The 21,132-nt window shown below is 43.1% G+C and overlaps 1 protein-coding gene across 3 annotated transcripts in view; it reads right to left on the minus strand.

Annotated features, from left to right (window-relative positions):
- mrtfab (myocardin related transcription factor Ab) overlaps positions 1 to 21,132 on the minus strand; it is a 62,417-nt gene that overhangs the window by 26,756 nt on the left and 14,529 nt on the right. Inside the window, exon 1 of one of the 3 annotated variants that reach the window (XM_079493317.1) lies at positions 4,596 to 5,249. The exons of the other annotated variants lie outside the window; for them this stretch is intronic. Coding sequence (XP_079349443.1) covers positions 4,596 to 4,734 — 139 coding nt within the window. The 5' untranslated portion in view covers positions 4,735 to 5,249. Of the gene's footprint in view, positions 1 to 4,595; positions 5,250 to 21,132 lie in introns of those variants that run through there. 3 annotated transcript variants of the gene reach the window in all.

The following is a 21,132-nucleotide window of genomic DNA, read 5'->3' on the forward strand; positions in this document are numbered from 1 at the left end:
TTGATTTGATTGGTAGCCAAATATTTTGAGATGCGGTGTAGGTATGTTAAGTGATAACCACTTTCAACATGGCATTCTAAATCTTTCAAAATTTCCAAACATCTACGAGCTTGTAGGTCAACTATTTTCGCTATTTGTTGTACAACAAAGCATATAGTGCTTAAGTGGCATTCTGGACTAGACCTGTCTGGCTGGAAACCTTGTGGTTGCAAGGACTGCACTTCTGACCTTTCAGCTACAGTCATTACCAGGTGACTGAGAGATTATTTATTCTTTACTTACTCTGTATAAACATACTATTTTAACAGCAGGAGCACAATTTGTATTTTTAACCGTTACATTATACCTACTATAAAATTGCAAAGATGCAATATTACACATCTTTCTAGTAGGCCTAAATCTTGTGGTTAATTTCACTTGCTTTGACAATATAAATGTATGTTTCCCGCATTAATGAAGCCTCTTTATTAATTTAATCGAGAGAGTGAGAGAGAGAGAGACAAGTGAGTATGACGGGAGGGCAGAAGGTAGAGCCAAGGTCTGTGTGGCCAACTGGGCTAATCCTGCTGTGCTCATGTGTCATTAGGTCTAATTAAACATGTCTGACTGCAGTCATCCTGTCCCCAGGGACCCCCAAGTCTGGCACGGCTAATCATTCACACACCTATCACTTCATGCTAGTTCCATTTGGTTTAGTTTACTTACACAATTATAGAAAATTAAAACAACCATGCCATGGATGATTAAACCACTGTACAGTTCTTTAGTCTCTTTCTAAACCATTGTACACCCAGTCACTATAAGCTACAGTGCAGATGAACCGTAACAAGCTACAATCAATTTTACCATTTCAACTTTTAGACAAATGGGATTACCAATTTGTGCACAAGCCCAGAACAACAAAACAATCCAGATGAGGAAACATGCACTGAATCCAATAACAGTACCTTAAATGTAATTATGATGGAGGAAATTTGTAAAATGACTGGTAAATAAAATAAAATGAATGATCAGTACAAAGAAAACGAAAAAAAACCTAAGGAGATGGTTGGTGGTATGCGAGGCACTTCAAATACACACACACACACAAAGCTAACAGGCCCCCAAACTGAAACACAAGTCTCAAAGGCATGGCAAACCCAACGCTTGGCAGTGTCACTGGAAACGTTCTATTTGCAAATCCTGTTAATGATGTGCTCCATTATGAACTCATCATTCGCATGCTGGTTTGACTGTGAAGTCTGCCAGGCAGACTGACGGAAGGACTGACCACAGCAAATGTTTTCACACATCAGTGAAGAGTGCAGAAGAAACCAGAGGGCAAGAACAATGCCAGGTTAGGGCACCCGCTCACTGGAATGGGTCCCAGTACCTTCACATTGCTGTACAGGTTAGGGCACCCGCTCACTGGAATGGGTCCCAGTACCTTCACATTGCTGTACAGGTTAGGGCACCCGCTCACTGGAATGGGTCCCAGTACCTTCACATTGCTGTACAGGTTAGGGCACCCGCTCACTGGAATGGGTCCCAGTACCTTCACATTGCTGTACAGGTTAGGGCACCCGCTCACTGGAATGGGTCCCAGTACCTTCACATTGCTGTACAGGTTAGGGCACCCGCTCACTGGAATGGGTCCCAGTACCTTCACATTGCTGTACAGGTTAGGGCACCCGCTCACTGGAATGGGTCCCAGTACCTTCACATTGCTGTACAGGTTAGGGCACCCGCTCACTGGAATGGGTCCCAGTACCTTCACATTGCTGTACAGGTTAGGGCACCCGCTCACTGGAATGGGTCCCAGTACCTTCACATTGCTGTACAGGTTAGGGCACCCGCTCACTGGAATGGGTCCCAGTACCTTCACATTGCTGTACAGGTTAGGGCACCCGCTCACTGGAATGGGTCCCAGTACCTTCACATTGCTGTACAGGTTAGGGCACCCGCTCACTGGACTGGGTCCCAGTACCTTCACATTGCTGTACAGGTTAGGGCACCCGCTCACTGGAATGGGTCCCAGTACCTTCACATTGCTGTACAGGTTAGGGCACCCGCTCACTGGAATGGGTCCCAGTACCTTCACATTGCTGTACAGGTTAGGGCACCCGCTCACTGGACTGGGTCCCAGTACCTTCACATTGCTGTACAGGTTAGGGCACCCGCTCACTGGAATGGGTCCCAGTACCTTCACATTGCTGTACAGGTTAGGGCACCCGCTCACTGGAATGGGTCCCAGTACCTTCACATTGCTGTACAGGTTAGGGCACCCGCTCACTGGAATGGGTCCCAGTACCTTCACATTGCTGTACAGGTTAGGGCACCCGCTCACTGGAATGGGTCCCAGTACCTTCACATTGCTGTACAGGTTAGGGCACCCGCTCACTGGAATGGGTCCCAGTACCTTCACATTGCTGTACAGGTTAGGGCACTCGCTCACTGGACTGGGTCCCAGTACCTTCACATTGCTGTACAGGTTAGGGCACCCGCTCACTGGAATGGGTCCCAGTACCTTCACATTGCTGTACAGGTTAGGGCACCCGCTCACTGGACTGGGTCCCAGTACCTTCACATTGCTGTACAGGTTAGGGCACCCGCTCACTGGAATGGGTCCCAGTACCTTCACATTGCTCTACAGATTAGGGCACCCGCTCACTGGAATGGGTCCCAGTACCTTCACATTACTGTACATTGTGGCCTGTCCCGACTCAGAGAACCAACTGAGACAGGGTTTTTTTTAACATTGTAAAATGTTAATTGAACTCTGAGTGCGTACAACAAGTCAATTTGGTTCCATTAAATTAACACAAGACTTTACTGTTAAAGTTAACTCCGGTGGGAGTTTTATACTCCAAACCATCCTGGAGAATATTTGTTTCAGCAGACAGTTAAGACAGGGTCTTAACTACTGCAAGAGAATGCTAACAATATTGCAATAGCCTGCAAAAAGTTTAGGGGCACCACATTTTTATCAGCTTATGGTGTTTACCGTTTATCCTAATTCCTAACCTGTAAATAAACCTGCAATACATTTGGTAAGTACCAGGCTCAAATCCCATTCCACATACAGTAGTTACAATGCACGGGGCATTTGGGTCTTGACTGAAATGTGGAACATGTCATTAGCCTATCACAGGATGATGGGTTGTAGTTCCCTCACCTGCCCCACATCTAGGGAGATGTTCCACATACAGTGGGAGGTCTATGCGTCTATCCTCCACCTGGCCTACAATTAGTACAGCAGATAGTTCTTTACCCACAGTTGTACATTAGAACCAAACTAGTGTATTTATTTTAAACACAAAACTCAACCAGCTGTAACAGTTGAAACTAGAAAAAGTGCCCTTCTGGGCACAGGTCTCCACCAGGAGGATAGGACTGTGTGAGATGTTTGGCAAAATGTTTAGGAGTAATATAAACATGTTTGCCTTTGATGGCAATTGGATGATTTGAGGCATTTTGTTCCAAAAATGTGTTTTGCAAAAATCAACCTGTTGGTGGCGCTATAACAGGCCAATGTGAAAAGGGTGGGATATATTCCTCAGCCCAGTAAGAAAATGTGTGAAAGATTTCACGTAAATTGCATGCTGCGTTCATGATTTGAGGCTTTTGTTCAAAACGGGGCAATCTTGCAAACTGTGAAAGCCAATTATAGCCAATTAGGATGGAATATGAAATATCGGACAGATCCGACTTGAGCACATGACCATAGAGATACTGTGTAACGATTTGTGAGATTTTTGGACAGAATCTGGAGGAGTAATATCAAAAAATTTGTTTTACAAAAGTCGGCCTCCTGGTGGCGCTATAAAAGGCAGATGCGGAAAATGCAGGTCAAAGGTTTGTCCTTGGCCTCTAGGGAGTGTGCATGCAACGTTTCACGCAGATCGGTGCAGTTTTAGGTAAAACATGTGAAAAGCTGCCTCATGGTGGCGCTATAACAGGCCGTTCTGGAAAATGCGGGGCAGAGGTTCATCGTTGGCATCCAGGGAGTGTGTGTGCAAAGTTTGGCATCGACCGGGTTAACGGTGCCGGAGATTAGCTGTAGACGGACGGAAGGAAGGACGGACGGACACACACACGGACGGAGTGCAAAACATACTCTCTCCCCATGCCTTCGGCCTGGTGGAGACAACAATTCCTCTTAGATGGAATGAAAGTGCAGCATTAATTCAGCATGTTTGAAGTTAAAAGTTGGCTACCTATGGTGACTACTGATCTGTGAAACGGATTCAAATTGCCTTCCCAAACCGGGGTGCATACTTAGTTTGGACTAGTCATTGGTTAGACATGGGTTAAGGTTAGGTTTAGGTGTGCTGCCCCGTGGGAGGTTAGGTTTAGGGTGAGGGTTTGAGATAGGTTGTAGTTGGACTAATGACTGGTCTAACCAATGACTAAATGTCTAAACCAAAAATTGTCTAAACTAAGTACTGCACCCAACAAACCAATAAAGCCAAACACTTATCTTTAGTACAGTACCGCACAATCTATTTATATGAACCTATAAACTACTGACACGAGGTGATCCTGGTGACTACAAACACAAAACGTATCGCATATCCCTGCATCTCTAATGAGTGTGCGCAGACCTGAGATCCCACCTTCTTTGAGACAGTGATAGACGTCCCTGTCATGGTCTGTCCTGGTGTCCTGCTTGTCCATGTCGTCCCCCATTAGTGGAGAGTCCAGGCCCAGAGGGGACTCTGGCTCAAAGGACAGGCAGTGATTAGTGTCCAGCATTGTGATGAATTAGCCGGTAAACATTGGACTTTTAATCCAAAATCCCCGTCCTCCCAAGACTTTAATAGAAGCTGATTCGGTCAAGGACACAAGGCTAAGATGTTAGCAGCAGTTTGGTGAAGCAAGTCGGCTGTCCAGCAAATTAGGTATCCTCCTCTTTTGAAGGAGGGCAGGAATTGATTGACTGCCCAGCTGACTCCTGTGCCTCATAAGAGTGAAATAATTTCCAAATCAAACCACAAAGGAAGGAGAGACATTCTGCTTTCCTCCGTCTGACTCCTTCCTGGTCTGCTTTTGCAGTGGTCGATCCCTCTGACTGCCGTGTCTCTCTCTTTCTGTGTATTCCCTTCTCCTCCTGCAGTTAAAAGACCTGCATAGTCAGAACTTCAGTGTTTCTATTAAGGTGTCCGAGGAATGGACTAAATCTCCCAGGATGACCAAAAGAACAAGATGAGATGTGCGAGAGGAAAATTAAAAAGAGGGCAGCAGCAGAGGAAGCAAGGACAGCACTGAGCTCAACACAGAAAGGCAGTGAGAGTGAGAGCTCTGGTTTCAGCTCCCCCTGACACACACACACACACACACACACACACACACACGTACGCACGCGCACACACGCAGTCGGCATGCTAGAGTTCTCCTGCTCAGCTGTTGCCATTCATTCACCATTACAATATGAGGGAGGTGGGGGTTGTCAAATACATACCTCTTCCTCCTCCCATCCCAAACCTGATGGTAAACAAGACAATCTGGTTTGCATGATTGACAAAATACATAAAGTAACAATACATGAAAAAAAGATGTAAGTGACTGCAAGGTGAATTCATGAGCAGATTTGAGAGTTGACACCCGGCTGATGGCTCAGGGCGACCTTCACCCATAGTGGTGCTTGGTGTGCCCTACTTGGTATGTCTGATCCTTCCATGCGTCTCGTTCATCAACCTTCAGAGGGATTGATTGTCATTTAATCACAACCATGTTGCCTTGGCCTTAGAGCGTTTGTCATTCTGATAGGATTGCCCTTGAATACAGGAGTCTGCTCCGGAGAAAAAACATGTACCGCAAACTATGCAAAAAAGAAAGAATCTGCTAAGGTCTATGGCAAATAAGCCAGTAAAGCCACCCTTGTACGTTATTCTCAACTGCAACAGAGGGACTCATTCTTGGGTCATTTGAGGCATGTCAAATTGTTTATATAACTTAATTTCAAGCATGTATTTGTGTTTTATGCCTTGTACCAACTTAATCTCCCCTTTGAAACAAACTGAACAATTCAAGAGCCTCAGCACAAGACGAAGCTCCCACTGGATACAATTATACTGCTTGTGTTAGAAGGGGTGGAACACGAGTGTCAAAGCCTTAACGGATACACAGACATCATTATTGAAACGCATCCCAATCCTCTGAGACCAGCTTGCCTCAGACCCCCAGCCAAACCAACTCTATGGCTCTTGCAGAATGCTGATGGTGAAGACCGTCCCTTGCCCCCCACGACCCTCCCTTCCTCCTCTCTGTTTTAAATAGTAAGGCCAGCTGGCCAAAGTGGCCATAAGAAGGCTATATCCAGCTCCATATCACCTGTGCAACCCCTGGGTAGGGTTACTCACATATGCACACATATCATAGGCTTAGGGCTAAGGTATGCACTCACACACAACACAGAGGGTCTCGCACACAAAAACATGGACACACACACACACACACACACACACACACACACACACACACACACACACACACACACACACACACACACACACACACACACACACACACACACACACACACACACACACACACACACACACACACACACACACACACACACACACACACACACACACACACACACACACACAGTACTTTAGGGCCTATTTCCTTGGGCTAAATCAATGTTTCATGAGCCATGACGCAAAACCCTGTGCATGCTTTTCATACAATGCATTCCACTATAGAGCTATAGGGAGAAATTATCCTATTAATAAAACAAGGGCCCTGGATACAGACCATTAGATCTTGTAACACTGCCTGGCATTATGACAGTACAGCTGTCTCCTTCTGGTTATTAGTGCTGCACAACTTGCTGTGTTTAATGCAGACCATTGTAGTTTCCACTAGTGTAGAATCTTTCCATTCAATAAGTCTCGAACAACAGCTGTAGGTAAGAAAGTTGTGATGTTAGAATGATGTATTATTTGGCATCTTCTGTTATAAGGAGTATTTATAACTGACTAACTAGAACTCTAAAAGTGAGTAATAGACATGCCCTGGTGGTCACAAGAAGAACATTTTTATACAGACATTATTATAGTAATTCAATAGATAACTAGAAAAAGTGCCCTTCTGGGCACAGGTCTCCACCAGGAGGATAGGAGTGTGTGTGTGATGTTTGGCAAAATGTTTAGGAGCAATATAAACGTGTGTGTGTGTGTGTGTGTGTGTGTGAGAGAGAGTGTGTGAGAGAGACGCGGCTTGGCCTGTTGTAGCGCCACCATGAGGCTGATTTGAAAACTGTCAAGTGGCATTTCTTCCAAAGCCTAGTGGGAATATGCATGCACAGTTTCACCACAATCGGACGCTGCGTTGAGTAGTTGTGGCGATTTGTACAAAGCGGGCTACTCCTGAAAAGTTTAGAAGCCAATCGTAGCCAATGAGGGTGGATTATGAGAAATCAAACAAACGCGTCTTGATCACATGACTATGGAGAGCATGTGTACCGATTTGCGTGAAATTTGGATAAAATCTGAAGGAGTAATATTAGAAAATGTGTTTTACATATGTCGGCCTCCTGGTGGCGCTATAAAGAGCAGATGTGAAAAATTCCAGTCAAAGGTTTTTCCTTGGCCTCTAGGGAGTTGGCATACAAAGTTATCCACAGATCCGTGCAGTTAGAGGTAAAAATACTTTTCGGCCAGTTATAGCGCCACCATGAGGCGGAGTTGAAAATGTTCATGTGGCATTTCTTCCTCGGCCTAGTGGGAATGTGCGTGCACAATTTCACGGAAATGACACGATGTGTTCATGAATTGCAGCATTTTGTTTGAAACTGAGCACTCCTGCGAACTTTGGAAGCCAATTTTAGCCGATCAGGATGGAGTCTGAGAAATCTGAAAGATTCAACGTTTCGTTGAATGGCTCTAGAGAGACAGTGTACCAATTTGCGTGATGTTTGGACAAAATCTGTAGGTGTACTGTCCAAAAACTTGTTTTGCACAAAGAAGCCTCCTGGTGGCGCTATAACAGGCCGTTCTGGAAATTTTGGGGCAGAGGTTCATCGTTGGCATCCAGGGAGTGTGTGTGCAAAATTTGGCATCGACCGGGTTAACGGTGCCGGAGATTAGCTGTTCACAGACGGACGGACGGACGGACACACGGACGGACGGAGTGCAAAACATACTCTCTCCCCATGCCTTCGGCCTGGTGGAGACAATTATGCTATTCTAGTGGCATTGTGACATAGTAGCCAGAAACATGGCACCAACCTGCTCATCAGGAGCAGTTAGGGGTCTTGCTCGGGAGGAGCAGGGTATCGAACAGAGAACCTTCTGATACAAAGACGGCCGCTCTACCTTTGGAGCCACTGCTGCGCGTAATTATTTCTACTCCGAAAACATTTTCAACAACGAACCGATTGTCACCAGTCTAACAGCTTGTAGCGTCTGCCTTTTGAGTCTAGATTGACTGAGAAAGTGTTTTTGAGCAACAGAGCACTTTGGATATCATGTCAAGTGCACAAGGATGCTTTACGCACACCAAAGTCCTTGTAGTGGTGTCGGTCCACAGGAGAGTAAACTGAAAAGTAGCCTAGTCTTCAAGGGACAATAAAGTGACTGCACACACTGGTAGCCAAATGGCCAATACTTTATTTATGGTACGCAGTACAGAAACCAACATTTTGGCAGTTAACTGCCTTCTTCCCTGAAGGAGGAAGTTAACTGCCGAAAGAAACGTAGCGTTTTTGGTGAAAACAAGCTATATTCAACTACCAATAACTAAAGAACGGAACATAGTGGTGACACACATTTTCCCCTTTCTTTTGAGATATTTAAAATGCAGGCTAGAATGGGCCATGTAAAAAAACAAAAACCTCTGAACTCTTTAGTCTGTTTGTATGTGACTGCCAGAGTACTAACCATTAAGAACTCATATCACCGCCTGGCATTATGACTGTGCCATTAAATAAAGTATATTAAATGAAGCACCAGTATCGATTGTTACAACTCAGAATAAAGCACCAGTATTGACTGTTACTGCTGCCTGGAATGATGACATCACTGCTGACTGTTCTATATTAAATAACAATTGCTCATGAGTACCAATACTGGCCAATATCGACTGTTAGAACTTGGAATGCTTCCTTGCACTATGACATTACAATATACCATTGTATTCCATCATCCAGATGTCAGGCACATGACCGTCCCATAAGGAAATAGCAACACCTTAAACAAACAATAACAATGAATGTATTGTGAGTGCAGTGTCAAAGTCCACCTACTGTTATGAGTCATTGTCTGGTGTGCCTGTAAGCATTGTGTTTGTCTGGTCTGGGTTGCTGTGTCTACATCTGTCGTGTATGGAGCAGATCAGCAGAAAGCCCGGATAGGATTAAAACTTGATGCATTAAAACTTGATGCATAGCATTTCTAGTAATTATTTTGTGATTCGACATCGGCGTGTGACAAAGTATAAATTAGGCTTTAGAGATCCCATGAAGAGATGATCCAGTCTCAGCCATACAGTATCCCCTGTCCTGTCATGAAATGCTTCAGCTGTTTCACCATGTGCAGCCAGCCATTTGTAGCCTATATAAATAACCTGACAACAACAACAATAGGAACATATGCAATACATTTTATTACTTATATTTTACATATGTAATAATGTAAACAATGAAACACATAACCTATAGGTAAACATGTATGACAATTGATGACTTAGGGTGTGACAAGGTAGTATGGTAGGTAAGAGAGAAAGACAAATTACTATTACTTTATATATGTATTCATACCTTCAATCATGTATACTTATTACTTAACTATAGAACATCATTCTGCCTTGAATGGCTTATCATGTGACAAATTTCCTCCCTTGAACAAAACATTTCTGGGAAGCAGTATGGCAACAGCAGACAGGATGTAGTATTTGTATGGAGGTCTTTGTGGAAGAATGAGTAAAAGACGTCCCTTGTGGATGCATGGAAGACTCTAAATTCATAGTTTAGTCTTCCCGGTTCACCATGACCTGGTGACCTCCCCAGGTGGGGGGAGGTTCACCATGACCTGGTCTCTACCCAGGTCATGGTGAACCTCCCCTGGTGGGGGGGGGGTTCTCCCTGTCTCTAGTTGGAGGGGAGATGGCAACACATCAAACTTCTGTATTAAATCTGTAAACGTAGCATTCTGTAACATACTGTGAAGAACGACATGATGTGATTTTAACTTTCCTAAGAGGTTTTCTTTCATCAGTAGTTTAAATCAGCGGGCTGGGAGGGACCAAAGCAAAAACATAGCAGCACTATCTGGTCGGTGGTTACTCTGTTTGTATTTCTGCATTTATATCTGCATTTGTAAAAAAACAAAAAAAAGAATAAAAAGAATGTTTAAAAATAAATAAATAAAATAAATTATTATATATATATATATATATATATATATATATATATATAGATATCTGGTCGGTGGTGCTCATTTTCCTGGTCATTCGGCCATCATGACCATTAACACGATGAGTGCCACCTGGTGGACTGAAGTGGTGCCAGAAATGACCTCCGAACATCAGTGATCTGTTTAAAACCACGGACAGCGCCGTAGTTTCCGAGAAAAGAGCGTGCAAAGGCCGTGGCTAAAACAGAAGCTAATGTGTTTGGCCGCGCAGACACGGTGCAGACTAGGCCATAGCAACGACAAGGCTTTTTGTTCTTTCGACATGAGTGACAAAAACAATCACCCTGACCTTTCAATAACAAGCAAATTCTAAAACCTCCCAAAAACATGGGGGAAAATGTTGAAAAACAGGACGTCTCACTTCAGTATGAGATTAGAAAATGCTAACACCCTGTTTAAGCTGTAGAAACAGATGCACCTGTTTGAGGTACTTGTGTGTTGTGTATTATGATCATCAATAGAGAAGAGAGGAAGATATCTCCCCTTGTGTGTATTGTACGTATATTGTCTTGTTTTGTTTCGGTTGTATGTATTGTCAATTGTCAGTCGTTTCGTTTACATGTATGTTTGATTAAAATTCAATAAAAAGTTAATTGAAAAAAAGAAAAAAACAAAAAAAGCATATCACTCCGGTATCAGATTAGTAAATGCCAACAAAAGAAAGCCTCCCTGAAAAATAAGCAAATCTACCCCAATACAAAAGCAATAATCAAAACTAATAATCACCGGACCTGGCTGCACACATTAAACTCTCTCTAGCACAAAGAGGCTTTGCAGTTTGCACACCGTGTATTTACCATTAGATTTACAGACCACTCTACCCCAACCAGGGGCAAACAGACCAGAGCCCAACACTATATGCTGCACTAGCCCACCATTAACATTCCAGCAGTGAAAACAGAAGGTTCCTGCTTCCTGGCCCCAGTAGGCTGTGGAATGTACCAGAATTACACCATTTCTGCAGGCCTGTCACTTTGACTCGATATGTTCTTCACCCCTTCCTCAGAAGTCAAATTCAAAATCAGACCCGTCTGAAGTGAGTGATGCTGTACTGTACTGTACTGTACTGTACTGTACTGTACTGTACTGTACTGTACTGTACAAGCCCTCCTCCCTGGCCTGTGTGGGTCTGTGTGTTAGGCTGTGCAACAGTGACACTTGGTGGTGAACAAACGCTATTTCCGTGCTCGGACAGACCCAGGGACCCACATAGCCGTCTATAGGAATGGTTGCACCACTAAAAAGAAATCAATTGCCATAGTCCACATGGATGTGGTCGTTGCTTTAATATTTGATGAAAAGTCTAAGATAAATCAAACATTGTACCTTGCTCAGGTAAAATGTGCCTTGCTCAAGGACACTCAAGTCAGGATGGATACATTGGCTTGGGGAGGTGTTTGAACCATGACCTTTTGCTAGTAGGCAAGCCCATTGAAACAGTTTAAGTGCAGTTCTCCAAAATCCCCACTGCAATTTGACAGTCTAATTTGCACGCAAAACTAAAGCTTCCATTTAATAATTAATACAGTTGCGTTTTTCATTGAAAGTTGTCTTTTTACAGCACTATATTGAGCCATCAAGCCTGGCTCTCAGCCTCATCTTAGCAAGTTTGTGTGAGATATGCGGTGGTGATCAGTTACGTTTTATAAACCCTGACTGTCTGCAACTGTGCACACTGTGTGTGTCCCGTAGCAGCTATGTCTCTCTGACATTGCTTGATCGTGTCTGTAAAGGGGTGGTCATACACAGACACAAGTACAGTTGCCTGTCCCATTTTATTTCACTAGACCGGTGCCCGGCTGTAGAGCACAGAGTCGGTAACGATGGAAGTTGGAGATCCATCTCCCACCCGGGCACTGCACTCCCTGTGGTGGTGTGGAACGCGTGTGTCGAATTTGAAGTCGGTGTGGCGAACAGTTCTGGAGTTACGTGCATTACAGACGTACACACAGACATACGGAGACGTGGTGCATTTATAGATAGATTTGGAAAACAGCAATGTTTATAACGTTTTTGAACAAGCCGGTCCTCGTTTGTTTTTCACTTAAACGGATATTCACAAAACAAGGTGTGTGCTATGATTCAAAAGAAATATTTATTTCTCAACAAAAGTGATTTTATTCATCAAGTGATTCCAGTATGTATTAGAATAATATTAAGAAGTGTAAATTTGGATGATTATCGGGATAATATTGCCCAGTCTGTGTTGGAAGGTAAAACTTTGTTGAATTTGTACTCTGCGTTTCTGTTCTGTACTCGATGTTTCTCAACTGAGTGAGCCCGCAATCTTAAGTCGTCCCGAAAGGGTGGAACTGAAGAGCTATTCAAACAGAGGAGCACTGGAACACTGCAGGAACACCCTATTTTGGAAAAATATTTCTCACAAATGCTATTTTATGACATAAAATCAACACTCCACATTGTCACTGTCGGCTTGGAAACCTCATATCTATACTGTAGATCAATGTTAATGGTCACACTGAGGGTTTTACATGCAACCACTTAAGCCCTATCATATACTTGAAAAAAAAAGGCCAATCTACCAGCTCGCAACACGCTGGCACAATCTGCCATTTTACTATGGTCATCCAAAACAATAGTATTCCTTCAGGGCAGCATACCGGTAGTCTATACGATTGCTAAAATAAAGGTTGCCTTATATACAAAATGTAATCACATTATTAAACTTTATTAAATTAATGATTAAGTGTTGTACATGGAATGATGAGCAGTGAAGTCATTGTGCTCTCGCTGGAGACACACACACACCTATTATTAATTTATAATTTTTAATTATCTTTAAAGGACAACTCTTTGATTTATTTGTATATTTAAGTTATGTCATACCTGCCCTGTGCAGTTTGTGATTACGAAGCCTAAAAAATAAAAATAAAAACGTTCCAATGTTCAATGCAAAAAACTAAATTAAATGATTGTGTAGCAATTATTTGTGTGAAAATTCATCTTCAACTTAGGGGCAAGGTAACATGGTAATGGTGTTAGTGGGGTGGGTTCTTGGGTCAACTCAAATCACAGCAGGCTCTTTTGTTAAAAGGCTGCTTGTTTAGCCAAGGCAGCAGCAGCAGCACGCTCATTACATCACAGCATGTCTACAGAAACAAGTCAATTTTAATTTTAGTGTAATGGTAAACTGTTGATAGGATTGGTGGTGGGAGAAAAAAAGAGAAAAGGAAAGTAAGTTAGGTAAATGAGATGAGGGTGACCGTGAGAGAAAGGAGAGCGTCTGCATCATCTATAGGAGGGAGACCCAGGGAGGAGGAGACTTGAAATCTGGCAGCTGTCAGGATCTAGTAATATGAAACTACTGTGGGAGGGAATAAAAAAAAGGAGAGAGAGAGAGAGTAGAGGGTGAAATAGAGTGGAAAATGACATTTTTAGAGGGAAGAGATCGTAAAAGTCTGTTACATAACTGAACATCTGAGTCTGAAATCCTTTTTGAACAAACCCCCCTAATACTCCACTTCCATGGGCTTTCCTAAATTTCCTTTCTCATGTACGTCTGCTTGTCATTTAATCCTACAGCGCACGGGCATGTTGTCACTGCCGTGCACACACAAACAGATACAAAAAAAAAACATGTTTTTTTTTTTTTACAAGCGCTTGCTATTTGGTACTACAGTGATCAGACAGCCAGCCTTGTGTGCATACTAGACAGCAGGAATTGCCCTGAGATCAACCCCTGCTGTAGATGCAAGCCCCATCAACATGACTTTTGGGTAACTCTTAGTTAAAAGCTTTATGTGTACTTTATCGTAGAACCATGTTGCTCACTGAAAATAATCAATTCAAATGCCTTTCAATTTCAATCGTGCAGCTCAATGGTAGACTATATCCTCTGGGGCATCAGCCGAATGACAACAATGTAAATACACAAAGCACTAAGAGTTGAAGAGAGGGTTAGACGGGTGTGTGTGTGTGTGAGTGTGAGTGTGACTGTGAGTGTGAGTGTGAGAGAGAGAGAGACACAGACAGACAGACAGACAGACAGACAGAGTATACAGTTGAGAGAACTTGTGCATGACAGGAGTATGGGACAAGGTTTCCTAACACGAGACAGACAGAAGCCCTCAGTTGCTTAAAGAGAGAGTGAGCCCGAGTCATTGCAAAACAAAACATTCACATCTTTGAACTAACTAGTTAGCAGGCTAGTGATGAAAAGCAGGCATGAACATGGTGAAAGAATGTCTTTAGCAAAAAGCCTTGAGAAATGCTTACATCATTTGTTTACACCCACCCCATCACCCCAAATAATTCCTCTTGCAGATGACGCACAAGGTGCATGGTGTTTATATCTTTATTACTAATGTGAGTGAGTGTAAAGTTGAGAGACAGAGGATTAGTGTGTCTGGGAAAAGGGGACAAAGTTTCCCATACACGTAGGACTGAACCAACCCGTTTTGAGACGGACAGAACGGGTTCTTACACACTTCAAATAGCAGCAGCAATGTCGAAGAATAGGTAAACAAAATAAAGAAAAGAATCTAATTACTTAACCACAAGTTATTTATACGTTTTTTGTGTGTGTGTGTTGTGTGTGTGTGTGTGTGCCAATGTTCTGCTTGAAGAAGTTCTCTGTGGCTTTACAAAGCATCCACCCCAACCCACTTACCCATCCACTCTCCTCTCCAGATTCTATTAGTTTATAATTCTAAGTGGTGCCTTGTTGTTTACTCTAGGCAGACAAAATGGGCAGGCCGTTGCTTGCATTTGATCTACACTTTAAACTGAGATGTGGAAGAATTCAACCAGAAACAGCTGCAATGGTGGTCTCAACCTAAAGACAGAGTACACTCACTGACCTGATTAAAAGCTCACAACACTTGAAAAACACCTGAAAAAAATGTTGGGATGCCAGGGTGAACGTAGACTGCTACAAGCAAAAGCAGTCCCACTCCCAACACAGAGATTCCCCCATATCTGTTCTAAATCAGTACACTGCCTCTACCAACATGTCAGTCACTCTCACTTGTTGTGCGGGTGGCATTATGCAACACCGATAGTGAAGCATCCTTCCCTCCCTCCGTGGGACACACCTGGACGATAACTACACTGTTTTCACAACGTTATCTCTCTGACCCGGCATACTGATGAGCATACTCGAGATAAGACGCTAGCAAATAGAACAGATTATTTGATGTTCTGGGATGAGAGCCATTAGACATTTATGATGGGAGATGAACCAACGTCTAACACCACTTACCACTGGTTTGCTCCCCCTAAATTGTGTGACAGTTACACCACAATTTCAATTTCAATGGAATGTCTTGACTAATAACATGGCACCGATAATTGTAATTTGTCAGTCAGTCTGTATTTTCAAATGTGAACCAAAAGCATATCAATCATTGGTTTACGTATCAGTTTTCCCAATAAATGACCAAACAGTTTTTACTGTGTTGGGGAAGCCTGCACACCGACAGCTGTGTACTGGTAGTGAGTCAAACTGATATTATAGGAGCCGAGCCTGGTATAATGACCTATCCAAGGAACGAAGGCTAGTCTCTTGAAGTCCCAAACCGTTATTATGAACTATTTACTGTTATCAATGCCATTTCCTGTTGTGTTAGTGTCTGCTTTATCATATGCATGGATCTGTCTGTGTATGACTTTGTGTGAGCACACAGTGGTTAGCGGCTGCAATCGTGGAAAGCTGTGCTGTTTTTTGTACCCTGCTGATGTCTTCTAAACTGATTTCCCTCCTTGTTGTCGCATAGTTCAGAGCCTGAGTCATGGTAACAAAATACAAGAGTCCAGTAAACTACCTCTACGTCTATAGTTGGCGATTAGTACGTGGCTCAGACTCCCAACTCTGTGACTCAATGCCTAATGACTCTTATTCATATTTCCAGACAAATACATGTGGGGTGACAGGGGTCATGGAGTTATATGCTCCGTTCTTTGCTGACATTAGCCTCTGCTCTCTGGTCGTTTGGATGCACACTCAAGCCGTTTATATAATTTCATATCATTACTCTATTTGCCTAGAGTAATATAGCAGAGATTAAAATAGGGTGCATTTTGCATCCCAAAACGCAGTTTATATTAAGGGATGCAATAAAACAACAACCTCTGCATCCACGCGATGCACTACTGTACTGTTTTGTATTCTAGTTTATTTTGCTAGCTTTAGTGATAATCATTTCTTCTTTTGTTTTCTACATGAATATAATCACATTATAACCATGTAAAATGAAATGGGAGTTAAATGCTGCAATTTGTAAAAATGGCAAAATATGACTCCTAACGTCGTTGAAGTGGGACTCATAACATTTCCCTGGGACTCGTCTAAAAGACCATCCCTGCATCCCAGGACTCATTACATTGAGTGCAACTACATGAAGTATGTTTCAATTCCTACATTACAAGCACAATTGCTAGTGAGATTGTAGAGGTGTAGACTGTAGACCATAATATTCTTGTCAACAGATGTAACAAAATATTCCTGTGAGCCCAGAATCACAATTACTGATCCCTGAGGGAGAAATACAAGGAAAAATAACCTCACACACAGAGCAGACACACAAATCCTGGCAAACCCTTTTTTTTTTACATGTGCACTTAGGTGGCCCCAAGTGTGTGGTATGATACCAATGTGCACATGTGAAAAGTCTGAAAACATAACAAGGCAACATGAGTGGGCTTGTAGGTGCTGCACAGAGAAGACCTTATCGAAATGCTGACACTTTGCCTAGCTTTAGGCTATAGATCTCGTTTGACTCCATTCACTCATCATCATCAATAGAACTTTATTGGCAGTTGCAAATCAAAGTTAGGGGTGTGTATGCACACGTGCGCGTGCATGTGTGCGTGTGTTAATTGTTGAAATAAAGTGCTGTCAGGTAGCACCGTAATGCTGGAAGGCTTCTTGTGCCAGGCTATAAATGCTTGTCTGTTCCAAAATTAACATTGAATTATGAAGACACTGTGTGAGTTGTCTAACACACAGAACACACACACAGTCTCTGTGTCTGTCTCTCTGTGTCTGTGTCTGTGTCTGTGTCTGTGTGTGTGTGTGTGTGTTCTAATCTGTAAGTCCATGTGTGCATCGGCATCCTTTGCCTGGTGATTCATACATAGCCAATGGGTGTGTATAGGACACATAAATAATGGAAGCCTTTCCCCCAAGGCAGTTACATAAACGTGTTTAATCGTGTCCATGTACACTCATGCCAGTGTGTTTATGATAGAATAGAAGAGTGCAAAATCTGTTTGGGTTCACTCGAAATCCTACAGCATTTCGTCTCCCAGTTGTTTAGAAAAGAGCACATTTTGTTATGCAACTGTGGTGGTGGGTGCGGGATAGCCGAACACTAGCTGGCTGTTCCCTGTGTCGACCACATCGACATGATCTATTTAAGAAGGCACTCACAATAAGAGTTAATAAGTAGAGTAAGAGTAATAATATGGGAGAGAGACAGAGGAAAATAAATTGTTGAAAGAGGATGGGAGTGGCAGAGAATGGATGAATCTACAGCTTTTGCTCTGGCAAAGCTGTTCTGGGACAGAGCTTTAGTTTTGCCCCAGCTGTGTTTGGACTGTTGGAGAACACATGGACCCCACCACCCGTCCTCAGTCCCCACACTCTCATTCTCCCCCTACTTTGCTTCTCTTTCCACCACCACCCCCCTCCCGCTCTCTCGCCCCTGTCTATAAATCTCTACATCTCATTCCCTCCATCTGCCCCCTCCTCTGCCTGCTGAGAGAGTGTACCGGGGCTTGAGCTGTTGGCAGCCTTCCATATAGTTACATAACATTGCCGCCAACCACACACACTTCTGCTATAGGGCTATGGGCTCGCATGGGGGCTACACATCCACAATTTTAGCCACTGCACAATTCAGTTCTTCTTGGATCCTGACCGATATAAATGCAGCAATTTAAATAAAGTCGAGTTCTCAGCTGTCAAAATATACAATACAAGGAACAATCTGGTAATTAGATTGTATTTTTTGCATTGCTTAGACATGCAAAATTGGTTCCACTGTGTAACAACATTAAAGAAGGATTTTGTCCGTAGTAGTAAAGCAACTTAAATGCATGTTAAATGCATAGGGAGGGCAACAGTCTACAATGCAATTATTACAAAAGCTAGAAATGCTAGACTGAAGTGTCATCAATATATTTCTTTCTATCAAAATATGACCTTATGATATATAGTTGCATGGCAGCAATATAACACACGTGTTTCAGATAGTAAATAAGATTACAGTGGCCATTAATGTACTGCAACTGTACAAATGGCTTTTAGCACCGAGAATAGGGGAGAACCGCTCTGCATATAAATGGTCACAAAACATTAACAAGAGTGGCTATAAACTGGACAGAAATGACTGTGGTGGCAATGTAAGGCTCTCTCAATGAGACAGGCCTGGATGGCCCAGACATCTCAGATGGCCCCAAGCAGAATCCTCTTAACCCTTAGACAGATTACTACTGGAAAACACGTGGAGTTTTGCATTAGTCTTTTCTGCCCTGTACGTGATTTTCCGTAGTTCTCTTTTTTTATTAATACCAATATATTAATTCGGTCCGCACCTCTGTATATAGTATTGAGCATAAATATCAACTACATTTCCCAGAATTCCCGTGTCACGTGACACACGTGTATGCTTTCCTATTGGAAACTGACGCCCAGCCCCCAGTGAACAGGGGGGTTGGTTGACTCCTCCGAGGTGGGCACTGGAGGAAGAGTTTTTCAGCCAGGTTTGCAGTCGCCGCAAAAAAAACAATCTGAAAAATGATCCATCCGTGTCCAGTGGCATTCTCCAGTCCCAGACCGTTGGCCGGGCTGCAACATCCACCCTCGCGGATTACACGTGTGCAATGTTTTTTCTTCTCCCCACCGGAGTTACCACCAAGGCTGATGCCTTCGCTAAAAGGTAATTTTATTGTATTCGAAAATGCCCTAATATGACATGTCTAGTAAGACGATCCCTATATTTGGCCCGAGCCGACCTAGTGCTGATATCAGATAGATGTGGTAGAACCATATATGGATAGATCTAACTGGTTTAGTCATCGTGACATGCATAGTCGGAGAATATATAACAAGGGTCGGTACTATAGGTGATCGACGTAGCTAACAAAAACATCTGATCAAATGAATGTATTGTACTGTGTCTTTGTGGGCCGAATCGTGGCATCGTGGCATACAAATAGATGTTTGTATAATTAGTATCACGATAAAATAATATGGCGACGTTAGAATGACACCACCAATGAGTGATCGCGTGTAATGTAGCTGCCCAGCGTATATCCAGCACCATCACGTCACCACATTCCACTGGCTGTTGGCTAGTAGTAGTTGCTAACAAACACCGCACAAATGGTACTGGCTATTGGCCGGGCCACAAGCCCGGGCAATAGCCAGTACCAATGTTGCTGGATGATTGCGACGCAATGGTGCTGGATATACCCTGGGCAGCTAGCTACATTACCACCGATCACTCATTGGTGTTTCATTCTAACGTTGCCATATTATTTTATCGTGATACTACTTATACAAGCATCTATTTGTATTTGTCATGCCACGACTCGGCCCACAAAGACACTGCACAATAAAATCATTGATCGCCAGCAGCCGGGTAAAACGCCATGTAATAGTAGCGTGCACTGACTACAGCTAAAATGTTTATTTATTTTTATATATTTAGAACTGGCATCAGATGAGGAGGAGGAGGAGGAGGATGAAGAGTCAAGACTGCGATGGCGTTCTCCGACACTGAACCGGATTCATTCATTCATTCATTTCAGGGGGGGCAGTTTTTGGGTGTTTTTTTTATTTAGCCTACTCACACATAACCTGACTCCGCCAGATGGGGCAGCAGAGAGTACACTGGGTTCCCCCCTCCTGCTCCCATCTGGGAACTCTCAGGCAGACTTGATGCCCGGCCACAAAACGGCCTGGCCAATCAGCAGCAGCTAGAAGCGAAGTTGCTCACAAAACGGCCTGGCCAATCAGCAGCAGCTAGTAGAAGCTAGAAGCTGCTGCTAGAAGTTGCTAGAAGCTGCTGCTGATTGGCCAGGCCGTTTTGTGGCCGGGCATCAAGTCTGCCTGAGAGTTCCCAGATGGGAGCAGGAGGGGGGAACACAGTGTACACTCTGCTGCCCCATATGGCGGAGTCAGGTTAACTCACACACACACACCGTCAAGGACTGGGTTTGGGGACATTTGGGAGGAGTAGCTCTGATCCATAGCTCTAAATGCGCATTTAGAGCTATGGATCAGAGCTAGGGGAGGAGTAACTGTTTTGTATGTAGGCCTATTTATTTTCTGTAATATTTATCATTTTATTATGTTAGTAGTCGTAAAAAATAAAAGACGCTTTTACAATGAGTTAGACCTGTCATGACTATTTTGTTCACTATTGTGAGGTTTATTGTATATGACTAAGCAAGTTTCAACTGTGATTTACTCTGTAACGGTAGATGATAATAACTCAATTTCTTTTTTATAATACAGTATACATTCAAGTCTATATTTTGATACATATCATGGGCACCAAGTCATATCAAAACAATGTCCTTGGATGTGTTTTTTATCAAAACTGTGTTTCTTCATAACAGGTTTTTGAGATACATGCATGAATAGACAAGGTACTGGTAAGACTATGTAAACATGGTATATATCAAAATGTGCGTTAGAATTAGGGATGTTGAAAAAAGTTGAAAATCGACTCGATTGTCGACTCATGCCTTCCGCGACTCAAAA

The sequence above is a fragment of the Electrona antarctica genome (genome assembly GCF_951216825.1).
Source record: "Electrona antarctica genome assembly, chromosome: 22".
Lineage (NCBI taxonomy): Eukaryota > Metazoa > Chordata > Actinopteri > Myctophiformes > Myctophidae > Electrona > Electrona antarctica.